This window comes from Peromyscus maniculatus, chromosome 5 (assembly GCF_049852395.1).
Source record: "Peromyscus maniculatus bairdii isolate BWxNUB_F1_BW_parent chromosome 5, HU_Pman_BW_mat_3.1, whole genome shotgun sequence".
Lineage (NCBI taxonomy): Eukaryota > Metazoa > Chordata > Mammalia > Rodentia > Cricetidae > Peromyscus > Peromyscus maniculatus.
The window spans coordinates 76027829-76050655 of record NC_134856.1 but is presented as its reverse complement, the minus strand read 5'-3'; the positions used below and the strand labels follow the sequence as shown (position 1 = coordinate 76050655).

The following is a 22827-nucleotide window of genomic DNA, read 5'->3' as shown; positions in this document are numbered from 1 at the left end:
TCCCCCAAGCTTCTTCAATCAGTTGTATCTGAAGGGGAAGGGGACCCAGAAGTGCCTCTGCAATGATAAAAGCACCAATAATTACCCAATGCTGAGATTGAACCAAAAGGCTATGATTAATTTCAAAGGTACATACCATAGCCAGTTGACTTTTAATCAGGGAGGCTTTTATGATTGCTCTTTGAAACCTGAAATTCTGCTGTCACCAGGTGTCAGGCAAATCAATACTTAGATGAAGGTGTAAATGTAATAGTAACCTTTATGTTTTATGGTATCCCAAGACTGTAAAATATTGTTTACATATAATGTTATTTGATCCTCACAGTAGTAATTTGAGGGAGACAAGGTAAGCTGTTGATATCCCAATCTTACAAGTGAAGGAAAAGGCTTTCTGTGGTTGAAGGATTTGGTAAAGTCACTCGGTTAACGGTGCCTCTAATTCATAGTATAGCCCAAGTTCTATGGCTCTGTGAAGCATTCTTCTCTCTGAGTGCATGAAGGTTTGTGTTTTGGTAATTTATTAGAATGTCATGTGCAAGAGGGTTTGCAGGAGCAGAGGTAGAGCTGTGAAACCCAGCTCTTTTTTGTTAACCTTTGAAATCTGAATCTGATGGATTCTTTAATACGAGAGAAAGGAAGTTGTGAAAAGTAATTTCTTTCCATTGTTCATTAGGCCAAAGTTATGAAAGATGTGACTTTGAGGATGGGCTCGGCAGCATGACACAAGATCAGAGTCTACTACCTTGGAAAAGAAGAAGTGGGGTGATTAGTTCTTCACCTCCATTCTGGGACCACAATGGCAACAAATCTGGTAAATGCTTTGAACTTTATTTTTGTTTCAGTTGCATGATATGCTTTGCAGTCCACACCACTATTTTGCTATCATATATCAATTACTCCGAGTTAATTAACTCAAGAAAGATTCAATTATGATATTTCTATGCATCAAATAATGCACTTTGATCACATTCACCACTCTGTTACCCTTGCTTCTACATTCCTTTTCCTCCCCACTTGTCCTTCATATTCCATCCCTCACCCAATATTCCACACATGACTGAAAGCATGGCTTCCTTCACTTTGAGAATTTGGCTTTTTTCACTTAAAATATCTCAAATTCTACTCATTTTCCTGAATATGGGATGATTTTCTACTCTATGGTCAAATCAAATTTCACTGCACATATATACCACATTTTAAAATCAATTTTCCCAAATATGTATATCTGGGCCCATTTTACAGCTTGTCTATTTTTTAGTAGTGCCTCAGTAAGCACAGATATTTACATAGGCATCCATAGCTATCTAAACTCTGTTCCTTTGAGTATATGTGCTTGAGTAGAAAAGCTGTATGACAGTTCCACTTTTAACTTCTTCTAGAACCCTCATACTGATTTCCATAATGACCAGACTACTTTGTGTGGTTGAATATACTATTTCCCTTTTATTTATATTTCTTTATTGATTGAACCTGTATTTTATTCTGTAATTGATTAGAGAAGTAGAATCTTTGTTGACATTTTTACACGAAATTTATATATTATTTAATCCCTTAAAATATTTCTGACTCTTAATATAACGCAAGAAAATTTTATGATCCAATTCTTGGCACCCCAACAGGTCTATTTAGCTTATTCAGTTGGGAAGCTACAAGATCTTTGGACACCTTGGGGAAATTATGAATCTGAACATGTTAAAACTACACATTAGGTCGTTGAATGTCTTTACTTTGGGCTGTACTAATTTCAACTCTGTCTGGCAGTACTTTGTTGCAAGTATTTCTCTGTCCCACCAGCCAGCTCCCAAATCACGACATGGAGACTTACTATTAATTATGAAAGCTCAGTCTATAGCTTAGGCTAGTTCCTAACTAGTTCTTATAACTTAAATAAACCCATTTCTAGTAATCTATGTGCTGCCATGTGGTTCAAGGCCTTTACTTCTCCTCCTGCAAGGCTTGCTTGTTCTCCATCTCTTAGTTTTTCTGCCTTCTTCCCAGCATCCTCCCTGCACCAAAAATCCTGCCTAGTTCTTGGCTGTTCAGCTTTTTGTTGAACAAACCCAAGTGACACATCTTCACAGTGTTCAAAAAATTATTTTACAACAGTGCTTGCCTAGTCAGAATTACTAGAAAGCTCTGTGGACTGTCCCTTAGCTTTCAGGATATCTCTGGGGACTGGACTTTCATTCAGTTCTTTTTTCATTACTTCAACAACTTCATTCATCCAACATTGTGTGTTTACCTTACATTAAGTAATTAAGTGATTACCTTACACTAGAATGGGCAAAGTTCAACTCATATATGCGTTTCAACTGGTCTGTTTCCACACAATATGAAGAAAGCTAACACATTTTCTGGTGTTACTAAAACCTGCCTTTTAAAAGAAATAGGTGATACTTTCATTAAATAAAAACAATAAAATATCCAGTTACGGATATTGCTATGGAGTTCATTTAAAGCTAGCAAATACTCAAGATTTACATAAATATAAACATTAGACTTGTGGATTATAATGGGCATCTCATTTCCTAGCTATTTTTATGTCTCAGTTCTCTGAACATTAAGAGCAGGAATAACGATACTAAATTCATAGAATTAATTTAAGAGCAGTGTGGACTTAAGAGCTAAGTGACGCATTGTTGTTAAAAGTTTATCATAGATGATCTGGTACTCAATGAAAGGCAGATGTTTCCATTTCTGGGTGACGTTAGTGTTATTACAAGATGCAATTTTGTAAATTTTGGGTATGATGCAAAAATATTTTTGTTTAGAATCTTTAATTATTGTTAGGGACAAACCAACTTTATTGCAAGAAGGAAGCATTTTCACAAATAGGACCAACTGTTACTACAGTACAGTAACCTCACTAGGTTGTGATGGGTTTAGTCATGGCAGAGCTTGATACTCACTGACTTGGCTGCTGAGGGTGTTTTATTGCAATGTCATACAAATTATTTATTCAGAACATTTCTCTTTGGGTGCTTTCCCCTTAACCTTTATTGTATTCATGGACTCTCGTGTGTGTGTGTGTGTGTGTGTGTGTGTGTGTGTGTGTGTGTGTGTGTGTTTATTCTTCCCAGCTTTATTCACAGGCACAGTGGCTGCTCTTTCTTCAGTAGTATATTATTTATTCTTACACTAGCCTCTCTGGATCTTGAGCTAGGTAACTTGAGATGCTCTAAACCTGTGTTTCTCTCTTTTTGTTTTTTACTTGTACTTCTCTTTCTGTGTATTTTTTTCAGTGTTAGTGTTTTTATAGTCTAGTGGAAGAGAGAAAATGGGACAGTTTTCCCAAAAAAAATGATGCTCTTAAATACATCATATAAATTGGTTTAAAATTCTAGGGAGTCAGAGTAGATAGAATCTTTACCCTGTCCACCAGCTGGCTGTACAGGCTCAACCTTTTCCATTTTGCAATGAAATGATAATACTACAAGAGACTCAGTGAAAAGAGGCTAGTTAGTCCCTGGCATAACTGCCTGAAGGATGATTATCTTAATGGTTGTCATGAATCATTTATAAGTACAATTAATATCAAATTGTGAATAGTCCCTCGTAGTAATTTTAAGTAAAGAATGGTTTTGACTTTAGATATTAACTCCTTGAAAATATTTATTAAAAATAGTCTTAGAATCTTGTCTTCATTTCAAAATCTCTGGCTCATAAGTACTAATGATATTTTTTATTAACTTACTCTTGAAATAATTTGACAGTTCTTCAAAATAAGATTTTCATCATGCAAACAACGTCTTGAGTTTTTAGAGTTGGGCTTGAAAACCAACTAGGGCATTAAAATATCACCCTAGCCAGGACTGGAAATCCAATGAGGTTCAGCGGCAGAGGTGGGAGCGCAGTATTTAGTTTTTAAAGCATACAGCATTACACTGGATAAAGTAATATCACTATAAGAAATTCAAATACATCTTTTAAATGGCAGAGTGACTTAAAAAAGAGTAAGCATATAGTCATAAGAGTCAGAGGATCAGGAAGCTTGCTGTGAGACTGTGTCTTCTAGAAATCTCAGAATCTAGAAATCTCTCCTACATGATGAATAATCTGAACAAGAACAAAAACACTAAGCACTACAAAGTTGACAAGAAAATCCCTTGAGGCCTCAACACGATACAAAGAACTACACACAACTAAGGAATGTAGCAAGTGGTAGAAATCGTCTTCCCCAGGGAAGCGCATGCCAACTAGTTACTCGGTACCAAAGATCATCTCTGAAAGCATATAACATTATATAGGCTGAGTAAGTTATATTTAGAAATACATATGCATATAAACATATGCATGTAACAACAATTAATGAACAAATAAGGCAATGGATTAAAAAGAGAGCAAGGAAGGATATATGAGAAGGTTTAGAGGGGGAAAAGGAAAGGGGAAATGATGTAATTATAATGTAATCTCAAAAAATAAAAAAAAAAGAATTTCAACTGATTCTGAAATTTGGTGATATTTAATGTATTTCACACAGATGCTTTTAAGAGGTGGAATCCAGGGCCTAGGAGATCTCCTGCAGTTAACTGTGCTTGTTGCTTTTCCAGAGGGCTTGAATTCTATTCCCAGCACCCACACCAGGCATCTCACTACTCACCTGCTTCTCTAGCTCTAAGGGATCTGATACCCTCTTCTGGTTTTCATGAGCATCACAAAAACAAAAAAAAGGGGGGGCATACTTAGATAAACACAAATACACATAAATTAAAAAAACATATTTAAAAATGCATAATCCACTACAAGTCTAAAAGACACATGCTATCAAAGTATAAACAATCACTTTTTAATTCTAATATTTTTAGTCATGTCACAGATTATGGTTTTCTCATTTGGAAATGCCTTTATGTAATGACATTAGATATCTTGTTACTATGTTCAATTCTTACATGACACAAATCCATAAATTATGAAATGTGCAATATTAAACAAGTTAGTATTAAAGTATTTCTGTAGTTGACACATATATTACATCTGTAATCAAAATATATGGTAACTGCAACAGATAGTTTTTTTTATTTGTTTTAAATGCTATTAAAGTTATTCTTAATTAGAATTGCTTTCTAAAGTATTTCTACCCTTCTAAGTACCCAATTGTCTCTATTGTTACCTTTACGTTGATACATTATACATTATTTAGTACAGCATGTAAGGGACTCCTGCTGGTGACAATTTTGTTTTTCTGTTTTGAAAATATTTTAAGTTGAGTTAATTGACTTTTGAAATATATATTATTCATGGATTTAGAATTTTTCATGCTCTTTAAAAGTATCTTAGTGCCTCAAACATATTCTGCACTTCCATTTTTCACGTTGACATCCACATATTCAAATAATTCCTTTGACTGCATATTGCATACCTTTTTATTTCATGCATGAGACTAAACTTTTAGCCTACGTCTGCTAATTAGGCTCCTTTAATATGCAGTACAGACCTTTTGCCACTTTGGGAGAGTGTTCATTTATTGTTTATTCAGGTATACTTTGTACCCACTCTTTCTCCCCTTCCTTCTTATGCTTTGGTCATGAATACAGTGAGTACACATATCACATCATTAGATGACATCGCTCTTGTCTCCTCTCTAAATTGGATGCTTTCCATAAATCTAACTTCAGCTTTGTGATTATGTTTTTATTGTCATCTCCAATGTATTGATAAAACCACCCAGTAGTTTTTAAATTAAACATGTTTTGAATTCTAAAATTGATCCCACATTGTCTTTCTTTATCTCATTTTACTTGACTATGACAGCAATTAAAGTTGCCGTCTATTGATAGTATTTTCTATGATATTATCACATATTCCCGAATTGTTCTTAAATAACTATAGATCGTTCTCCAGGGCACTAGAGATATCAATAGTAAGGAGATTATAGACGTGGCATTCTCATAGTGTTCAGAAAATGGTTGTGATTTTTAAGTTGATGAACAGCTTACACAGATGTAAATGGTCATATTGTCCTTATTCTTGTGGGCAGCAATTTAATAACATTTTAGTTTTTTGGTCCTAGTAATTGGAACTGTCCCCTACACAAGGAGATTGACATTTTAGCTAGACAGATGACCAGAATTTATTTTTGATTGTGTTTTATTATTTGACTATTGCATATATGTACACAATGATATATATATACATATCTACCCCATTTCACCTCCAACTCCCTGTGTATCATCAACATATCCTTTTTTCAACTTCATGTCTTCTTTGTGTGTGTGTGTGATATTCCACTACGTTCAAATTGTGCAGCTCATATGTATCATTGTGAGGCTATCTCTTTCCCAGAGCACTATCAACGGCCAGCTCCTCAATTAGGAATGGGACCTGGACAGTACCTTCTCAATCTGTGCTGGAATTTTGGTTGACTTGATCTTTTGTAGGTGTTATCCAAGTAACTACAGCTGTATGTGTTTATGAGTGCAAATAACCATGTTATGTACAGAAGACAGCATTTCATAGCACCCTTCCACATCCTTCAGCTTTTTTTTCATTTTTTTCACCTCTCTTGTGATGTTCCTGGAGGCTTGGTGGAGGATGGGGTCGTGGCTACAGATGTTATATTTAAGGCTTAGCACCTGCAATCTCTTATTAGCATTTTGGTCAGTTATTAGCCTCTGCAATGATGGTTGCCCAATACAAAAGAAGCTTCTGTGACTAAGCTGGAGAGTACCCCAGGTATTTAAAAGTTGATTTGGCAACATGACCATTTAGCAAAATAACAGTAGCAGATTCTAAATAGAGCCTATGACCTCCTCAGCTATGGACTTTTGACCACGATTACAGTACCAGGCATGACTTTCCTTCATGTAGAACAAGTCTCAAATCTAATCAGAAAGCGACTAGTTACTTTTGCGATACTAGACACATCCTGCCTGGCTGGCTGGTATTGTAGCATGTAGGGTTCAGTTCCGGATATGACTATTGATGCTCTTTCTCTGCTTGTATCCTACATAGCACTCCCCAGCACTATAAAAGTTATCCAGAAGTGAGCAAGTTTCTTGGTTGGTTTGATTTATCTGTGTCCTATAGTCACAGTATGTGGTGTGTTAAATATTGGAGTCTCACCATCTAGTTGGGTTAGGCAATAGTCTATGATGTTTTGCATGCTTCTGGGGCCTCCCTTCCTGTTTTAGTTAGGGTTTCTATTGCTGTGAAGAGATACCATGACTACAGCAACTCTTATAAAGGAAATATTTAATAGGGGCTAGGTTACAGTTTCAGAGGTTTATTCCACTATCATCATGACAGGACATGGTGGCATACAGGCAGACATAGTGTTGAAGGAGCTGAGAGTTCTACACCTTGATCTGTAGGCAACAGGAAGTAAAATTTTCCTCACTGGAAATAGTTTGAGCATACGAGACCTCTACGTTCTCCTCCACAATAACACACTTCTGCCAACAAGGCCATACCTACTCCAACAAAGCCACACCTTCTAATAGCGCCATTCCTTATGGGCCAAGCATTCAAACACATAGGGCTATGGGGGCCATACCTATTTAAACCACCACATTGCCCAATGACTTGTATCCCAAGGAGCTATTCCATGCTTTGCACTGTGATTTTCATTTAATAACCCATGTCTTCTGGGAGCCACATTGTCCACCTATGCAGGGTACATCCAGTCAAACTGTTTAATTTCTTGAAATTATATGCTGAAATTTTCTTACAACTAATGAGTTTCTATAAATGATTTGCACATATCCTTAGTTTTGTCTAACCCACCAACTGTCTCCTCCTCCATCATTCCCAACTTCATATCCATGCTTAAATTTTAACCTCTAGTATTCCCCACACATCTTTCATGTCACAATCATTCTACTATCTCTCCCATTATATTTTGAACTGTGAGATAGCAGACACTGTGTGGCCTTTGCATGTATTCTTCCTTTGGGTTACCCCTCCCTCCACCATGTAATCTTCTTGATAACCCCATATTCCTTACCGTTTAAGCCTATCTACCCCTACTATTCCACATCTCTAATTTCATTTTTACCCATAATCTACTATTCCCCTCCCTTAAGTCAACTATTCCTCAATAGCTCTTTCTAGTTTGCTGGGTTCCACTTGCTCTTCATACACCATAAGTCATCTTTATTGCTGCTCTCTTTCTAGATTTCTTTCTTTGTGTCACACAGGGTTTCCTAGTGCCCTTTCTCAGTTTCAAGCCAGCAGCCTCTCTATCAGAGTTTTAGCCACACAAACTACCAGAAAGTACAACCTATCTTTAAGCTAGTTTCTGGAGGATTTTCATTTGTTCTCAGTGTTTTCTCATTGTTTCTACTCCTTAAAAAAACAAAACAAAAAAAAAAAAACAAAAAAAACTATATCTTTGTTGTTTATGTTCAGAGATTTGAGCTTTCAGATTTTTATTTCTTTTTTAAATTTCCTTATATTCTTTTTTAAATTCTTCTCTCATACACTACATCCTGATCACAGCTTCCCCTCCCTCCACTCTTCCCAGCACTGCCCCACCTCCCCTCTCCCCCAGATCCACTCCTTGCTGTGGGATGTTAATGTATGTCCTGTGGGAGCCCTTCTTGGGTTCCTTGTGGCGTTACCCAGCAGGTTTGCATAGAGGATGATTAGGACCATGGGCCTGAGTGCAGGTGTATGAGATGGTCTGCACTTGGCTGTACTGGGGGATGGTCTGTATGTCAAGTTGCTCTGATTGGTCAATAAATAAAACCTGATTGGTCGTGGCTAGGCAGGAAGTATAGGCGGGACTAACAGAGGAGAAATAAAAGGACAGGAAGGCAGAAGGAGACGCTGCCAGCCACTGCCAGGACAAGCAGCATGTGAAGATGCTGGTAAGCCACGAGCCACGTGGCAAGGTATAGATTTGTAGAAATGCGTTACTTTAAGATATAAGAACAGTTAACAAGAAGCCTGCCACGTATTGCTTATATTGTAAGCAATATAAGTCTCTGTGTTTACTTGGTTGGGTCTGAGCGGCTGTGGGACTGGCGGGTGACAGAGATTTGTCCTGACTGTGGGCAAGGCCGGAAAACTCTAGCTACAACTCCTCCTCCCTTTCCCTTCAGAAAAGAGCAGGCCTCCCAGGGATATCAACCAAACACTGTATAACAAAAGTCGGCACAAACTTTGTCCTTTGGTGTAATCATGTTGTTTATCTCTGGGTTTTTCATTTTAGTGAATCACAGCATCTCCAAGTCTGCTTCATGTTGTTTTTTTTTCCAGAGTGTGAAAACAAACATCCATGCTTTAAGACTAGGCAGTCTGCATGATATGGGGAGTGAGTTGGATTATTTTATCATGAAGACTCCATGGAAGAATGGGGAAAAATCCCTCAAGATCACTATATAAATCATGTTTTTTTCCAGCTTTATGGTTGGAATAGCTATTTATATAGAAATCAGGGGAAATGAATGTTGATTTATTAGTTTCCATGTTATTTCAAAAGCTCTTTTTTGAGCATCTGTATTATGTTAATACTGCTCTGGGGCCTAACAATACAGTGGAGAAGAGCATAGTTCTTCTCCCCAGAGAACATTCAATCTACTGACAAAAAACAAACCTTATGTTTGTGCTTATGAGACAAGAGTAAAATATCCCATTCAACAACCATTCTACTGGCTTTATGTGCATATTTAAAAATCTCACAATGGGGTAAAGATAAAGTCTGTTTGTACATATATGTGCCTGGCAGATATTGTTTGATAGTATCTACATTGCTTTTACCCAGAGAAATTTCAAAAGAATGATTCATCTGTTGTAGGCTTCTGCTTGCTTTTTGTTTAAGGGTTCTGTTTCTCAGGCTGTGCTACCTATGTCCCAATTAGTTTGCTTCACACTGCAGAAACAGACCTAACTAACACAGAAGGATTTAGCATAACTCTGTCCCACTAAGAACTTAAGAACTTAGGTAGTGGGGTCAGTGAGATGATTCAGTGGGTAAGAACAATTGTTATGCAAGCCTGAAAATTTGAGTTTGATCTTCAGAACCTAACATGAAAGGAGGGAATTGAATGACATTCTGTGACCTCCACACATGTGCCATGGCATGCAAGCACTTGCCCACATATACACAATAAATAAATAAAAAATAAATAAAACAGAGTTTAGTCAATCAGTGGGCTTTGTCAGTAGGCCATGGTTTTTCATCCCCTAGTATGTTCCATAAACAATGAAGATTCTTATGTCTGACATAATGGCATTTTAGTAATAGAGGAGTGTGATGGTTTAAAAGAAAATGGCCCCCAAAGGGAGTGGCACTATTAGGAGGTGTGGCCTTGTTGGAGTAGGTGTGGTCTTGTTGGAAGAAGTATGTCACTATGGAGGCGGGGCTTTGAGGTCTCATATATGCTCAAGATACCACCCAGTGGCTGCACACCACCATGTCGCACCATGATGATAATGGACAACTTTTGAAAATATAAGCCACCCCAATTAAATGTTTTTCCTTTATAGGAGTTGCTATGGTCATGGTGTCTCTTCACAGCAAAAGAAACCCTAATGAAGACAAGGAGTAAATGTTGTATCTATTCTTCTAGAAATGCATTGATATTAATTATAATGAAATTAAGAAAGCAATTCAGTATAATTAGTATATAGTATCAAAATATGTTCCCATTATGTTAGTTAAAAATGTGAACTGTAGCCATCAATATAAATGAATTACATCCTAATTCTGTATATCAATCACCTTTATTATGCTATTTTTAAAGACTCACCTGGACATTGCATAAAAGAAGGTATTTGATTATATAGTAGTTCTTTCTTATCAATGGTGGATATATTCCAATATCTCAGGGGGTGACTGAGATTGAGAATATTATACATTTCCCATATATACAGATTTTTGATAGGTTAACAATAATAATAAAACAGAATCTTATACTATTTTTTTTCCTGGTCCTATGATAAAATACTCTTGTAGTGGGGAAGTCAGAGGAGCAGGAACCTAAGGCAATTGACTCTCCTGTATCCATGGCCAGGAGACAGCAGTGAATGTTTGTCTGTCTCCTTTTCATCCAGTCCAGAACTCAGCCCATGGTACGGTGCAACTCACCTAGGGTGCCTCTTCCTGCCTCCACTAGTGCAATCAAGACAACCTTGCAGGCATGTTTCCAGGGCAATCTCTGAGATATGATTCTAGATTCTTATTGACTTGGCAATTCACATTGACCACCATAATAAATGTTGTCTAAAATTACAGTCATTGGATTTTGGAATTTTCTTTTTTCTAATATTACTTTTTCTGCAGTTTGCCACAGATAACTAAAGCTATAGACTGAAAATCTTGGCTAAGGGAAATGAACATTGGAATCACAACTTTTTCTTAGAATAAATGTACAAATAGGATGTGTTTGTATGGTAAAATGAATGTTTTTCCACCAGTACAGTTCCTAGTATGATACTGTACTATTTTCAGAGTTAAAAATCTAAAATAAATATTATATATTATGTACATTCAAGTGTACTTATATTAATACATGGTGATTATTCTTGCAACAACTGAGAACCTTCTATTCTTCAAGTCTATTATGTAAGACATCATGGTCAATACTACGACCTGTAGACCTGTAAAAAGGTTGTTATTGTATGCCACCATATCATGTTTTAAAAATTTTTAGAAACCGTGTGTGTGTGTGTGTGTGTGTGTGTGTGTGTGTGTGTGTGTGTAGGTGCCCATGGAGGCCAGAAGAGGACAGGAGGCTCCCTGGAACTTGAGTTATAGGTGGTTTGTGAGCTAGGAATGGAACCCATATTCTCTGAGCAAGCAGGAGATACTCTAGACCACTGAGCCATATCTTTGTTCCCCCATACATTTGTTGTTGAATTGTTTTTGGTATGTATGTGTGGGAATGATGCAAATATTTATATAAAAGTGAGGTATACTATGGATTACAGCAAATTGCTCTTGGACTAGAATCAAATCTGATTCTAAAAGGGGGAGTACCTTAGAGAAAAAACTTTAAAGTCATATATCAATGGGCAAAGAGGGGACAGAAATGACATGTATAGTGAAGAACCACATGAAGGCCTGGTGGAGGTAGTTGATCTATTCAAGAAATGACATAGAAATCAGCTATAAAAATGTATTTTTCTTGAAAATGAAGATTAGGCTATGTATGTATATTGAGGATGTCCTCCTGTCTTATGTCACATGAATGTTTCTGATTTTCTCACTGCTACTGTATCTCTCTCTCATTTTCTCTTCTGGACCTGAGCACCCTCACAGTTGACTGTCTCCTGTGTGTCCTATTAGCGAGCAACAGTGAGTGATGAAGGTATGGTGGGAGTTAAAGAGTACTAAAGTATTTCAAGAGCACGCATATTTAGAATTTAACAACTCCTTTTGCTTCAAGTAGTACTTTTAGGAAAGCTCAAATTTTTACCATAAATTCTGATTGGCAAGCTAATGATATATATGTGTGCACATGGTGTACGTTTATGCATTTGAAGAGAATAAACTTTACAAGGTTTTCATATATTCCCCAATAATCTTGACAGCTATTGAATATCAGATAATAGAATATCATTTCATTTTTCCATTTATTTTATTTCAAATTGATGTATATGTCAATGAGGGGATTAGATATGACAGCTTAGATACGTAAATTAGCTGATATAACATCAATGTAATGTCACCATATAACCTTAGTAATGAAGCTGTCAAATAACTTAAATATGAGAGCTAAAAAATGATGCTTGCTCTGAGTCTTTATTGCAATGTAGAAATAGTGCTCTGTATAACTTGCTTGATTTTGGTAGGAATCTTAAACTTAGGTGGATCTGTATTATTCAAATGAATTGAGCAATAAGTGAAAAACAATCATCTTCAGTGGAAATATATAAACTCAGTATATTGTAGTGAATATAATAGAAAATTTAAAAGGTTTACTTTTGAATGACAACCAGCAGTAAATTAGGATGAAACTGTGTCAAACAGAGAAGTTTGCCAGTTGGATTGATTGGAAGAATTCAGCAGGTGTCAGTTGTCTGCCTGTGCTTTTAGAGCATAGTCATAAATACTCCCTTGAATTTTCTACATCCTATTAGTGAAGAAAACATAACAGTAATCCACACTACATTTATCCTTTGTAAACTCTGGCCAGTACCTTAAAATGTTGCATAAGGAGTAAGAGAAGCATATTAGTACCCACCTGGTCCTAGTTAGCAGAATTTTAAAGATTGCTACTTTAGCAATATTCCTATGCCCCACTTATTAAGTAAGGCACAGGTACTGCTGTGAAAGGAATTTGTAAACATAGCTAAGGTCACCAATTAACCGACCTTAAAATCATCCTTCTGTTGAGGGACATCTGAGTTGTTTGTAGTTTTGGGCTATTATGAATAGAGCAGCAATGAACATGGTTGATCAAGTGTCTCTGTAGTAGGATGAAGCATCTTTTGGGTGATATAGATAAATATTTTTTAGTGATATAAATGGATTTCCCATTTTCCCAAAGAACCACCACCCTGACTTTCATAGCGACTGTACAAGTTTCTAGTCCCACCAGCAATGGATGAGTGTGTCCCTTACTCATAACTTCTCCAGCATGAGCTGTCATTTTAAAAAAAAGTCATAAATTAAAAGTTCTCCAACCTACCACAAGCACTCCTTTCTGTAGGCTGCCCCTTTGTCTGAATGATGGTGCTCTTTGCTGTGTAGAAGCTTTTCAGTTTCATGAGGTACCATTCATTATTGATTTTAGTGCCTATGTTATCAGTGTTCTGTTCAGAAAGTCTTTTCCTGTGCCATTGAGTTCAAGGTTATTCCCCACTCCTTCGCTATCAGGTTCAGTGTATCTGGCTTAATGTTGAGGTTTTCGGTCCATTTGCACTTAAGTTTCCTGCTGGGTGATAAGTATGGATCTATTTGGATTTTTCTACATTCAGCCATCCGGTTTGACCAGTTTGAAGATGCTGTCTTTTTTCCAGTGTGTGTTGTGTTTCTGGATTCTTCTTCTCCTTCTCCTTCTCCTTCTCCTTCTTCTCCTTCTTCTCCTTCTTCTCCTTCTTCTCCTTCTTCTCCTTCTCCTCCTCCTCCTCCTCCTCCTCCTCCTCCTCCTTCTCCTCCTCCTCCTCCTGCTCCTCCTCCTCCTCCTGCTCCTCCTCCTCCTTCTCCTTCCTTCTCCTTCTTCTCCTCCTCCTCCTCCTCTTCCTCCTCCTCCTCCTGCTCCTCCTTCCCCTTCTCTCCCCCCTCCTCCTTCTTTTTAACAAGAATCAAGTGTTCATATATCTGTGGATTTACATCTGGGTCATCATTTTGATTCCTTTGTTTGACATGTTTGTTTTTGTGCCAATACCATGATGTTTTTATTAGCATAGTTATGTAGTACAACTTGAAATCAGGGATAGTGATACTTCCTGCAGTTCTTTTATTATTCAGGATTGTTTTAGCTATCATTTTTGTTGTTGCTTATTTCCACATGTAGCTGAAAATTGTTCTTTCAAGCTCTGAAAAGAATTGTGCTTGAATTTTGATGGGGAATAGCTGAATCTGTAGATTGCTTTTGGTAAGATGGTCATTTTTTGCATTAATCTCACTGATCCATGAGCATAGGAGATCTTTTCATTTTTTGATACCATCTTCAATTTCTTTCTTCAATGACTTGAAGTTTTTTTTTTTTATCATACAAGTCTTTAATTTTCTTGGTTAGAGTTACCCCAAGTTAACATATTATTTGAGGCTATTTTGAAAGATATTATTTTCCTGATTTCTTTCTCAGACTGTCATTCATACATATGAAGGCTACTGATTTTTGTGAGTAAATTTTATATCAGGCTATATTGTTGAAAGTGTTTATCAAATGTAGGAACTTCCTGGTAGAACTTTTCCAGTGATTTATGTAATAATCATATCATTTACAAATAAAGATGATTTGATTTTGCTCTTCTTGTCTTATTGCTGTAGCTAAGACATCATGAACTATATTGAATACATATGGAGAGAGTGGACTGCCTTGTCTTGTTCCTGATTTTGGTGAAATTGCTCTTAGTTTGTCTGCACTTAAGTTGATATTAGCTCTGGGATTTCTGTAAACTGCATTATTATGTTGAGTCATATCCCTTGTTTCCTAATTCTTAGGACTTTTATCATGAGGGGTTGTTATATTTTGTTAAAGGCCTTTTACACATCTAATGAAATGATCACATGGTTTTTATCTTTCAGTCTGTTTATATGATGGATTATGTTTATTGATTTATGTATATTGATCCATTCCTGCATCTCTGGGATAAAGTCTACTTAATCAGGTGGGATGATGTTTTTAATGTGTTCTTGGATTCAGTATGCAAGAATTTTATTGAGAATTTTTGCATCTGTGTTCATATGGGAAAATGGTTTCTAATTTTCTTTCTTTTTTAAATTTTATTTTATAATTTAATTTAATTTTACATATCAGCCATGGATTCCCTTGTTCTCCCCCCTCCCGTGTTCCCCCCCTCTGCTGCTTTCCCCCCAGCACACCCCCCATTCCCATCTCCTCCAGGGCAAAGACTCCCCTGAGGATTGATTTCAACTTGGTAGATTCAGTCCAGGCAGGTCCAGTGCCCTCCTCCCAGGCTGAGCCATGTGTCCCTGTATAAGCCCCAGGTTCCAAACAGCCAGTTCATGCACTGAGGACAGGTCCCGTTCCCACTGCCTGGATGCCTCCCAAACAGATCAAGCTAATCAACTGTCTCACCTATCCAGAGGGCCTGATCCAGTTGGGGGCTCCTCAGCCATTGGTTCATAGTTCATGTGTATCCATTCGTTTGGCTATTTATCCCTGTGCTTTTTCAACCTTGTTCTCAACAATTCTCGCTCATATAAACCCTCCTCTTTCTCACCAAATGGACTCCCAGAGCTCTACCTGGGACCTGGCCATAGATCTCTGCATCTGGTTCCCTCAGTCATTGGATGAGGTGGTGGTGGTGGTGGTGGTGGTGGTGGTGGTGGTGGTGCACACCTCTAATCCCAGCACTCGAGAAGCAGAGGCAGGTGGATCTCTGTGAGTTCAAGGCCAGCCTGGACTACAGAGTGAGTTCTAGGAAAGGGGCAAAGCTACACAGAGAAACCTTGTCTCGCAAAAAAAAAAATTGTTTTCAAGGGCTGGAGAGATGGCTCAGCCATTAAAGGCTAGGCTCACAACCAAAATAATTTTCTTTCTTTGTTGAGTCTTTATGTGGCTTGGGTATCAGGGTAATTTTGGCCTCATAAAACAAATAAGATGGTATTCCTTTTGTTTCTATTTTGTAAAATAATTTATGGAGTATTGGCATTAACTTTTCTTTGAAAGTCTGCTAGAATTCGACACTAAAATAATCTGATTGTGTGCTTTTTTGTTTGGTAGACTTTTAATTACTGCTTCTATTTCACTAGGGGTTGTAGGTCTGTATAATTTGCCTATCTGATCTTGATTTAACTTTGGTAGATAATATATATTGAAAAATTATCTATTATTTTTAGCTACTCCAATTTGGTGGAATAGAGGTTCTTAAAGTATGTCCTTATGATTCTCAGTATTTCCTTGGTGTCTATTGTTGTGTCCTCCCTTTCATCTCTAATTTTGTTAATTTGGATCTTCTCTTCACCTTTTAGTTAATTTGGATAAGGGTTTGTCAATCCTATTGGTTTCCTCAAAGAACTGACTCTTTGTTTCATTCTTTATTGTTTTCTATTGTTGTTATTTTTTGTTGTTTCTATTTTATTGATTTCAGCCCTGAGTTGGATTATTTCTTGCCATCTACTTCTTTTGGATTTGACTTTTTCTTTTTGTTCTAGAACTTACAGGTGAGCTGTCTCTCCATTATTCTTTTTAATGTAGGCTCTTAGTGCTATGAACTTGACTCTCAGATGTACCTTTACCATGTTCCATATGTTTGGGTATATTATGTATTAATTTACATTGCATTATATACAAAGTCTTTAATCTTTTTCTTGACTCATTTTTCATTTAGTAGTGAGATGTTTAGTTTCCAAGAGTTTGTAAGCTTTTGTTGTTGTTGATATGCAACTTTAATCTCTGGTGATTAGATAGGGTGCAGGTGTTATTTCAATTTTCTTATATCTATTGAGACTTGCTTTGTATCAGAGTATGTGGTCAATATTGGAAAAAGTTCCTTTGGTGCTAAGAAGGTATATTCTTTTGTGTTTGGGTAAAATGTTCTATAAATATCTGTTAGGTTTTTTTGGTTTATGACTTCTGTAATCTTTTTTGTCTGGATGACCTGTCTATTGGTTAGAGTGCTGTACTGAAGTCTCCCACTATCAATGTAGTGGTCTATACGTAATTTAAGGTATAGTAGTGTTTCTTTTATGAACTTGGGTGTCCTTGTATTTGGTACATAGATGTTAAAAATTCAGTGTTGTCTTGGTGAATTTTTCTTTTGATGAGTGTGTAATGTCCTTTCCTACTTCTGATTAGTCTTGGTTTGAAGTCTATTTTGTCAGATATTATGGCTAAACAAGCTTGTTTCTTAGGTTCATTTGCTTGGAATACCATTTTCCAAACTTTACCCTTAGGTGATGTCTATCCTTAATGTTAAGGGGTGTTACTTTGTAGTTGATATATTGTGTTGATCACACCTAACAGTGACTTTGAAATCTTCAAAAAAATGACGGGATCCCACAATGACAATTCCACATGGATGATAAAGCTTTTTAACACCACCAAAACATCTGCCTGTGGCCTTGTAGGCCCCAGCTCAGGCCCGAGCTGCATGTGGCCAGTTGTGGTGGCACATGCTGGAAGGATTTGCTAAAGGAAACAGAAGCAGGAGGATCTCGAGTTCAAGGCCAGCCTGAGAGTCTTGCTGAGAAGAAGCTGCAGCCAGGGCTAGGCCACAAATAGTGGCGGCTTTGGACTACAAACTGCTTAGGACAATTTCGAGATCATAGTTGAGATGATCCAGCCTCACAGACTACTGGAACAAGGACTTGAGATAAGCCCTGCACTTTTGCATTATGCAGAGACTGTACAACAAATGTTACAACTAACTCTCTCAGGACTTGACAATTAACCCCAAAATTTTATTTTCAGGATCCTCTAAAGATGCCTTTGTCCCCAGAGAGCAAGAAGTAATTTTAAGAAAATGATGCCCACATTCCCAAAAGTTCAAGTGGGTAGTTTTTGGTCATTTGAGTCACAGATATTGTCATTGTTTATGATGGTTGGTTACAAGTTGTTAATTGTTAATGGTAAAAACAAAAACAAAAACAAAAACAAAAACAAAAACAGGCTAAACAAAGGAGATTAGATATAGGGTTCTTGTTTAAGAAAGAGAAAAAGTATGGGGAGAGTGGACAGCCTTGCCTCATTCCTGATTTTAGTGGAATTGCTTTGAGTTTCTCTCCATTTAATTTGATGTTGGCTGTTGGTTTGCTATATATTGCCTTTATTATGTTTAGGTATGTTCCCTGTATTCCTGATTGCTCCAAGACTTTTATCATGAGGGGGTGTTGGATTTTGTCAAATGCCTTTTCTGCATCTAGTGAGATGATCATGTGGTTTTTTTTCTTTGAGTTTGTTTATATGGTGTATTACATTGATGGACTTTCGTATGTTGAACCACCTTTGCATCCCTGGGATGAAGCCTACTTGATCATGGTGGATAATTGTTCTGATGTGTTCTTGGAGTCTGTTTGCCAGTATTTTATTGAGTATTTTTGCATCAGTGTTCGTGAGGGAGATCGGTCTGTAGTTCTCTTGCTTTGTTGCATCCTTGTTTGGTTTAGGAATCAGGGTAATTGTAGCCTCATAGAAGGAGTTTGGTAATGTTCCTTCTATTTCTATTATGTGGAACAATTTAGAGAGTATTGGTATTAACTCAATATAGTACTTGAAGTTCTAGCCAGAGCAATAAGACAACATAAGGAGATTAAGGGGATACAAATTGGAAAGGAAGAAGTCAAGCTTTCCCTATCTGCAGATGACATGATAGTATACTTGAGTGACCCCAAAGATTCCACCCAGGAACTGATACAGCTTATAAACACCTTCAGCAACATAGCAAGATACAAGATCAACTCAAAAAAATCAGTAGCCCTCCTATATACATTGGACAAAGAAGCTGAGAAGGCAATTAGAGATACATCACCCTTTACAATAGCCAAAAATGACATAAAATACCTTGGGGTAACACTAACCAAGCAAGTGAAGGACCTATATGACAAGAACTTTAAGTCCCTGAAAAAAGAAATTGAAGAAGATGTCAGAAAATGGAAAGATCTCCCATGCTCATGGATAGGCAGGGTTAACATAGTAAAAATGGCAATCTTACCAAAAGCAATTTACAGATTCAATGCAATCCCCATCAGAATACCAACACAATTCTTCACAGACCTGGAAAGAATAATACTCAACTTCATATGGAAAAACAAAAAACCCAGGATAGCTAAAAGAAACCTGTACAATAAAACAACTTCTGGAGGCATCACAATCCCTGACTTCAAGCTCTACTATAGAGCTACAGTAATAAAAACAGCTTGGTATTGGCATAAAAACCGACATGTGGACCAATGGAATCGAATTGAAGACCCTGACATTAACCCACACACCTATGGACATATAATTTTTGACAAAGAAGCCAAAAGTGTACAATGGAAAAAAGAAAGCATCTTCAACAAATGGTGCTGGCATAACTGGATATCAACGTGTAGAAGGCTGCAAATAGATCCATATCTGTCACCGTGCACAAAACTTAAGTCCAAGTGGATCAAAGACCTCAACATAAATCTAGCTACTCTGAACCTGCTAGAAGAGAAAGTAGGAAGTAGTCTTGAACGCATTGTCATAGGAGATCACTTCCTAAATATAACACCAGTAGCGCAGACACTGAGACAAACAATCAATCAATGGGACCTCTTGAAACTGAGAAGCTTTTGTAGAGCAAAGGATACAGTCAATAAGGCAAAGCGACAGCCTACAGAATGGGAAAAGATCTTCACCAACCCCACATGTGACAGAGGACTGATATCCAGAATATATAAGGAACTCAAGAAATTAGACATCAAAAGGACCAACAGTCCAATTGAGAAATGGGCTTTAGAACTAAACAGAGAATTCTCAACAGAGGAATCCCAAATGGCTGAAAGACATTTAAGGAATTGGTCAACATCCCTAATTATCAGGGAAATGCAAATCAAAACAACTCTGAGATACTACCTTATGCCTGTCAGAGTGGCTAAGATCAAAAACACTGAAGACACTTTATGCTGGAGAGGATGTGGAACTAGGGGAACTCTCCTCCACTGCTGGTGGGAATGCAAGCTTGTACAACCACTTTGGAAATCAATATGGCGCTTTCTTAGAAAATTGGGAATCAATCTCCCCCAAGATCCAGCTATACCACTCCTGGGCATATACCCAAGAAATGCTCAATCATACCACAAGAGCACTTGCTCAGCTATGTTCATATCAGCATTGTTTGTAATAGCCAAAACCTGGAAACAACCTAGATGCCCTTCAACTGAAGAATGGATAAATAAATTGTGGCACATATACACAATGGAATACTACTCAGCAGAGAAAAACAAGGACATCATATGGTTTGCAGGCAAATGGATGGATCTAGAAAAAGTCATCCTGAGTGAGGTAACCCAGACTCAGAAAGACAAATATGGTATGTACTCACTCATAGGAAGATGCTAGATGTGGAACAAGGATGACTGGACTGCTACTCACATCACCAGTGAGGTTACCTGGAAAACGGGACCCCAAAAAAGACACGGAGAAATGGATGAGATCTACATGAACAGCCTGGTCATGAGTGGGAACAATGAAGGGCGACAGTCGAGGGAAAGAGAGTGGGAGATCCTAGCTGGATCAAGAAAAGAGAAGGAGAATAAGGAATAGGAGACCATGGTAAATGAAGACCACATGAGAAGGGGAGGAAGCAGAGAGCTAGGGAGGTCCACGGAGATCCATAAAGATACCCCTGCAAAAGACTGCTGGCAATGGTCGAGAGACGTCAGGAACTGACCTACTCTGGTGATGGGATGGCCAGACACCCTGATAGTTGTGCCATAAACCCCATCCAAGGACTGAGGAATCTGAATGCAGACATCCACGGCTGGGCCCCTGGTGGAGCACTGCGAGTCTAATTAGTGAGAAAGAGGAGGGTTTATATGAGCGAGAATTGTTGAAGCCAAGGTTGCATAAAGCACAGGGACAAATAACCAAATGAATGGAAGCACAGGATCTATGAACCAAAGGCTGAGGGGTCCCCAACTGGATCAGGCCCCCTGAATGGGTGAGACAGTCATTTGGCTTGATCTGTTTGGGAGGCAGCTGTGCGTTGGTGCCGGGTCCTGGGCTCGTTGCATGAGTTGGCTGTTTGAATACTGGGACTTATGCAGGGACGCTTGGCTCGGTCTGGGAGGGGGGGACTGGACCTGCCTGGACTGAGTCTACCAGGTCGATCCCGATCCTCGGGGGAGACCTTTATCTGGAGGAGGTGGGAATGGGGGGTGAAGTGGGGGAAGGGGGAGGGTGGCGAGAGGGGGAGAACAGGGGAATCTGTGGCTATTATGTTGAACTGAATGGTGTAAAATAAAAAAAAATTGAAAAAAAAAGAAAAAGAAAAAAGAGGATATAGATAAGAGGTAGATTATTGAATCTATGCTGAAAAAAAAAAGAAATAGTAGGATAAAAGGGTAGATTATTGAATGTACTCTGCAAAGAAAAAAGGGAAGCTATAGAAATAATAAGATAAAAGGTAGATTTTTTTTAAAGGGAAGATATAGAAATGACAAGATAAAAGGTAGACTTTTGAATCTACTCAGAGAAGAAAAAAGAGAGATTATGGATATGATAAAATAAAAGGTAGATTATTGAATTTACTTTATTTATTTATTTTTATTTAAAAATTAATTTAATTTTACATATCAGCCACGGATTCCCCTGTCCTCCCCTCCCACCCCCTAGCCTTCCACCCCCATCCACCCCCAATTCCCACCTCCTCCAAGGCAAGGTTTCCCCTGGGGAGTCAGCCCAGCCTGGTAGATTCAGTTGAGGCAGGTCTAGTCCTCTCCTCCCTAAACCAAGGCTGAGCAAAGTGTCTCAGTATAGGACCTAGGTTCCAAAAAGCTAGCTCTTGCACCAAGGACAGGTCCTGGTTCCACTGCCTGGGGGCCTCCTAAACAGTTCAAGCTAATCAACTGTCTCACCTATCCAGAGGGCCTGGTCTAGTTCCATGGGGGCTCCTAAAGCTATTGGTTCACAGTTCATGTGTTTCCACTAGTTTGGCTGTTTGTCCCTGTGCTTTATCTAATCATGGTCTCAATATCTCTTGCTCATATAATCCCTCTTCTCTCTCGGTGGTTGGACTCACGGAGCTCTGGGGCTTGGTCTGGGGACCTCTCTAGCACTCTGCTTCTTCCTATTCATATGGGGTCTTCATTTATCATGAATCTACTTTTTAAAAGGAACTATTTGTTTTAAATATTTTATATTGGATTGGACTTTTGTATATTGCATACACATTTTGGACTCACCAAAATAGGATAAGTAATGAAAATTTTTGTCTGAATTTGTCAAATGTTAATGGACTGGACGTTGGTAATATATACAATGGAGGTTTTTTTTTTGTCTGAATCTGTCAAATGTGAATGGATTAGACACTGTTAATGTAATTCTTGACTGTATATATTGTATATACTATTTCTTATATTCATTATAACTTTTTTTATTCTAAACAAAAAAGGGGAAATGTGGTTGACATATTGTGCACCCCAATAAACTTATCGGGGGTCAGAGAACAGAACAGCCACTGTATTAAACATAGAGGTTAGACGGTGGTAGCACACGCCTTTAATCCTAGCATTCTGGAGGCAGAGATCCATCCGAATCTCTGTGAGTTCAAGGCTATATTGGAAAC

At 37.8% G+C, this 22827-nt stretch overlaps 1 protein-coding gene across 1 annotated transcript in view; it reads left to right on the top strand.

Moving 5' to 3' along the window:
* The window catches only part of Malrd1 (MAM and LDL receptor class A domain containing 1), a 602817-nt gene that overhangs the window by 24595 nt on the left and 555395 nt on the right, over positions 1–22827 (top strand). Inside the window, exon 2 of the mRNA XM_076572692.1 lies at positions 674–811. Within this exon, the coding sequence (XP_076428807.1) occupies positions 674–811 (138 nt within the window). The remainder of the gene's footprint in view (positions 1–673; positions 812–22827) is intronic.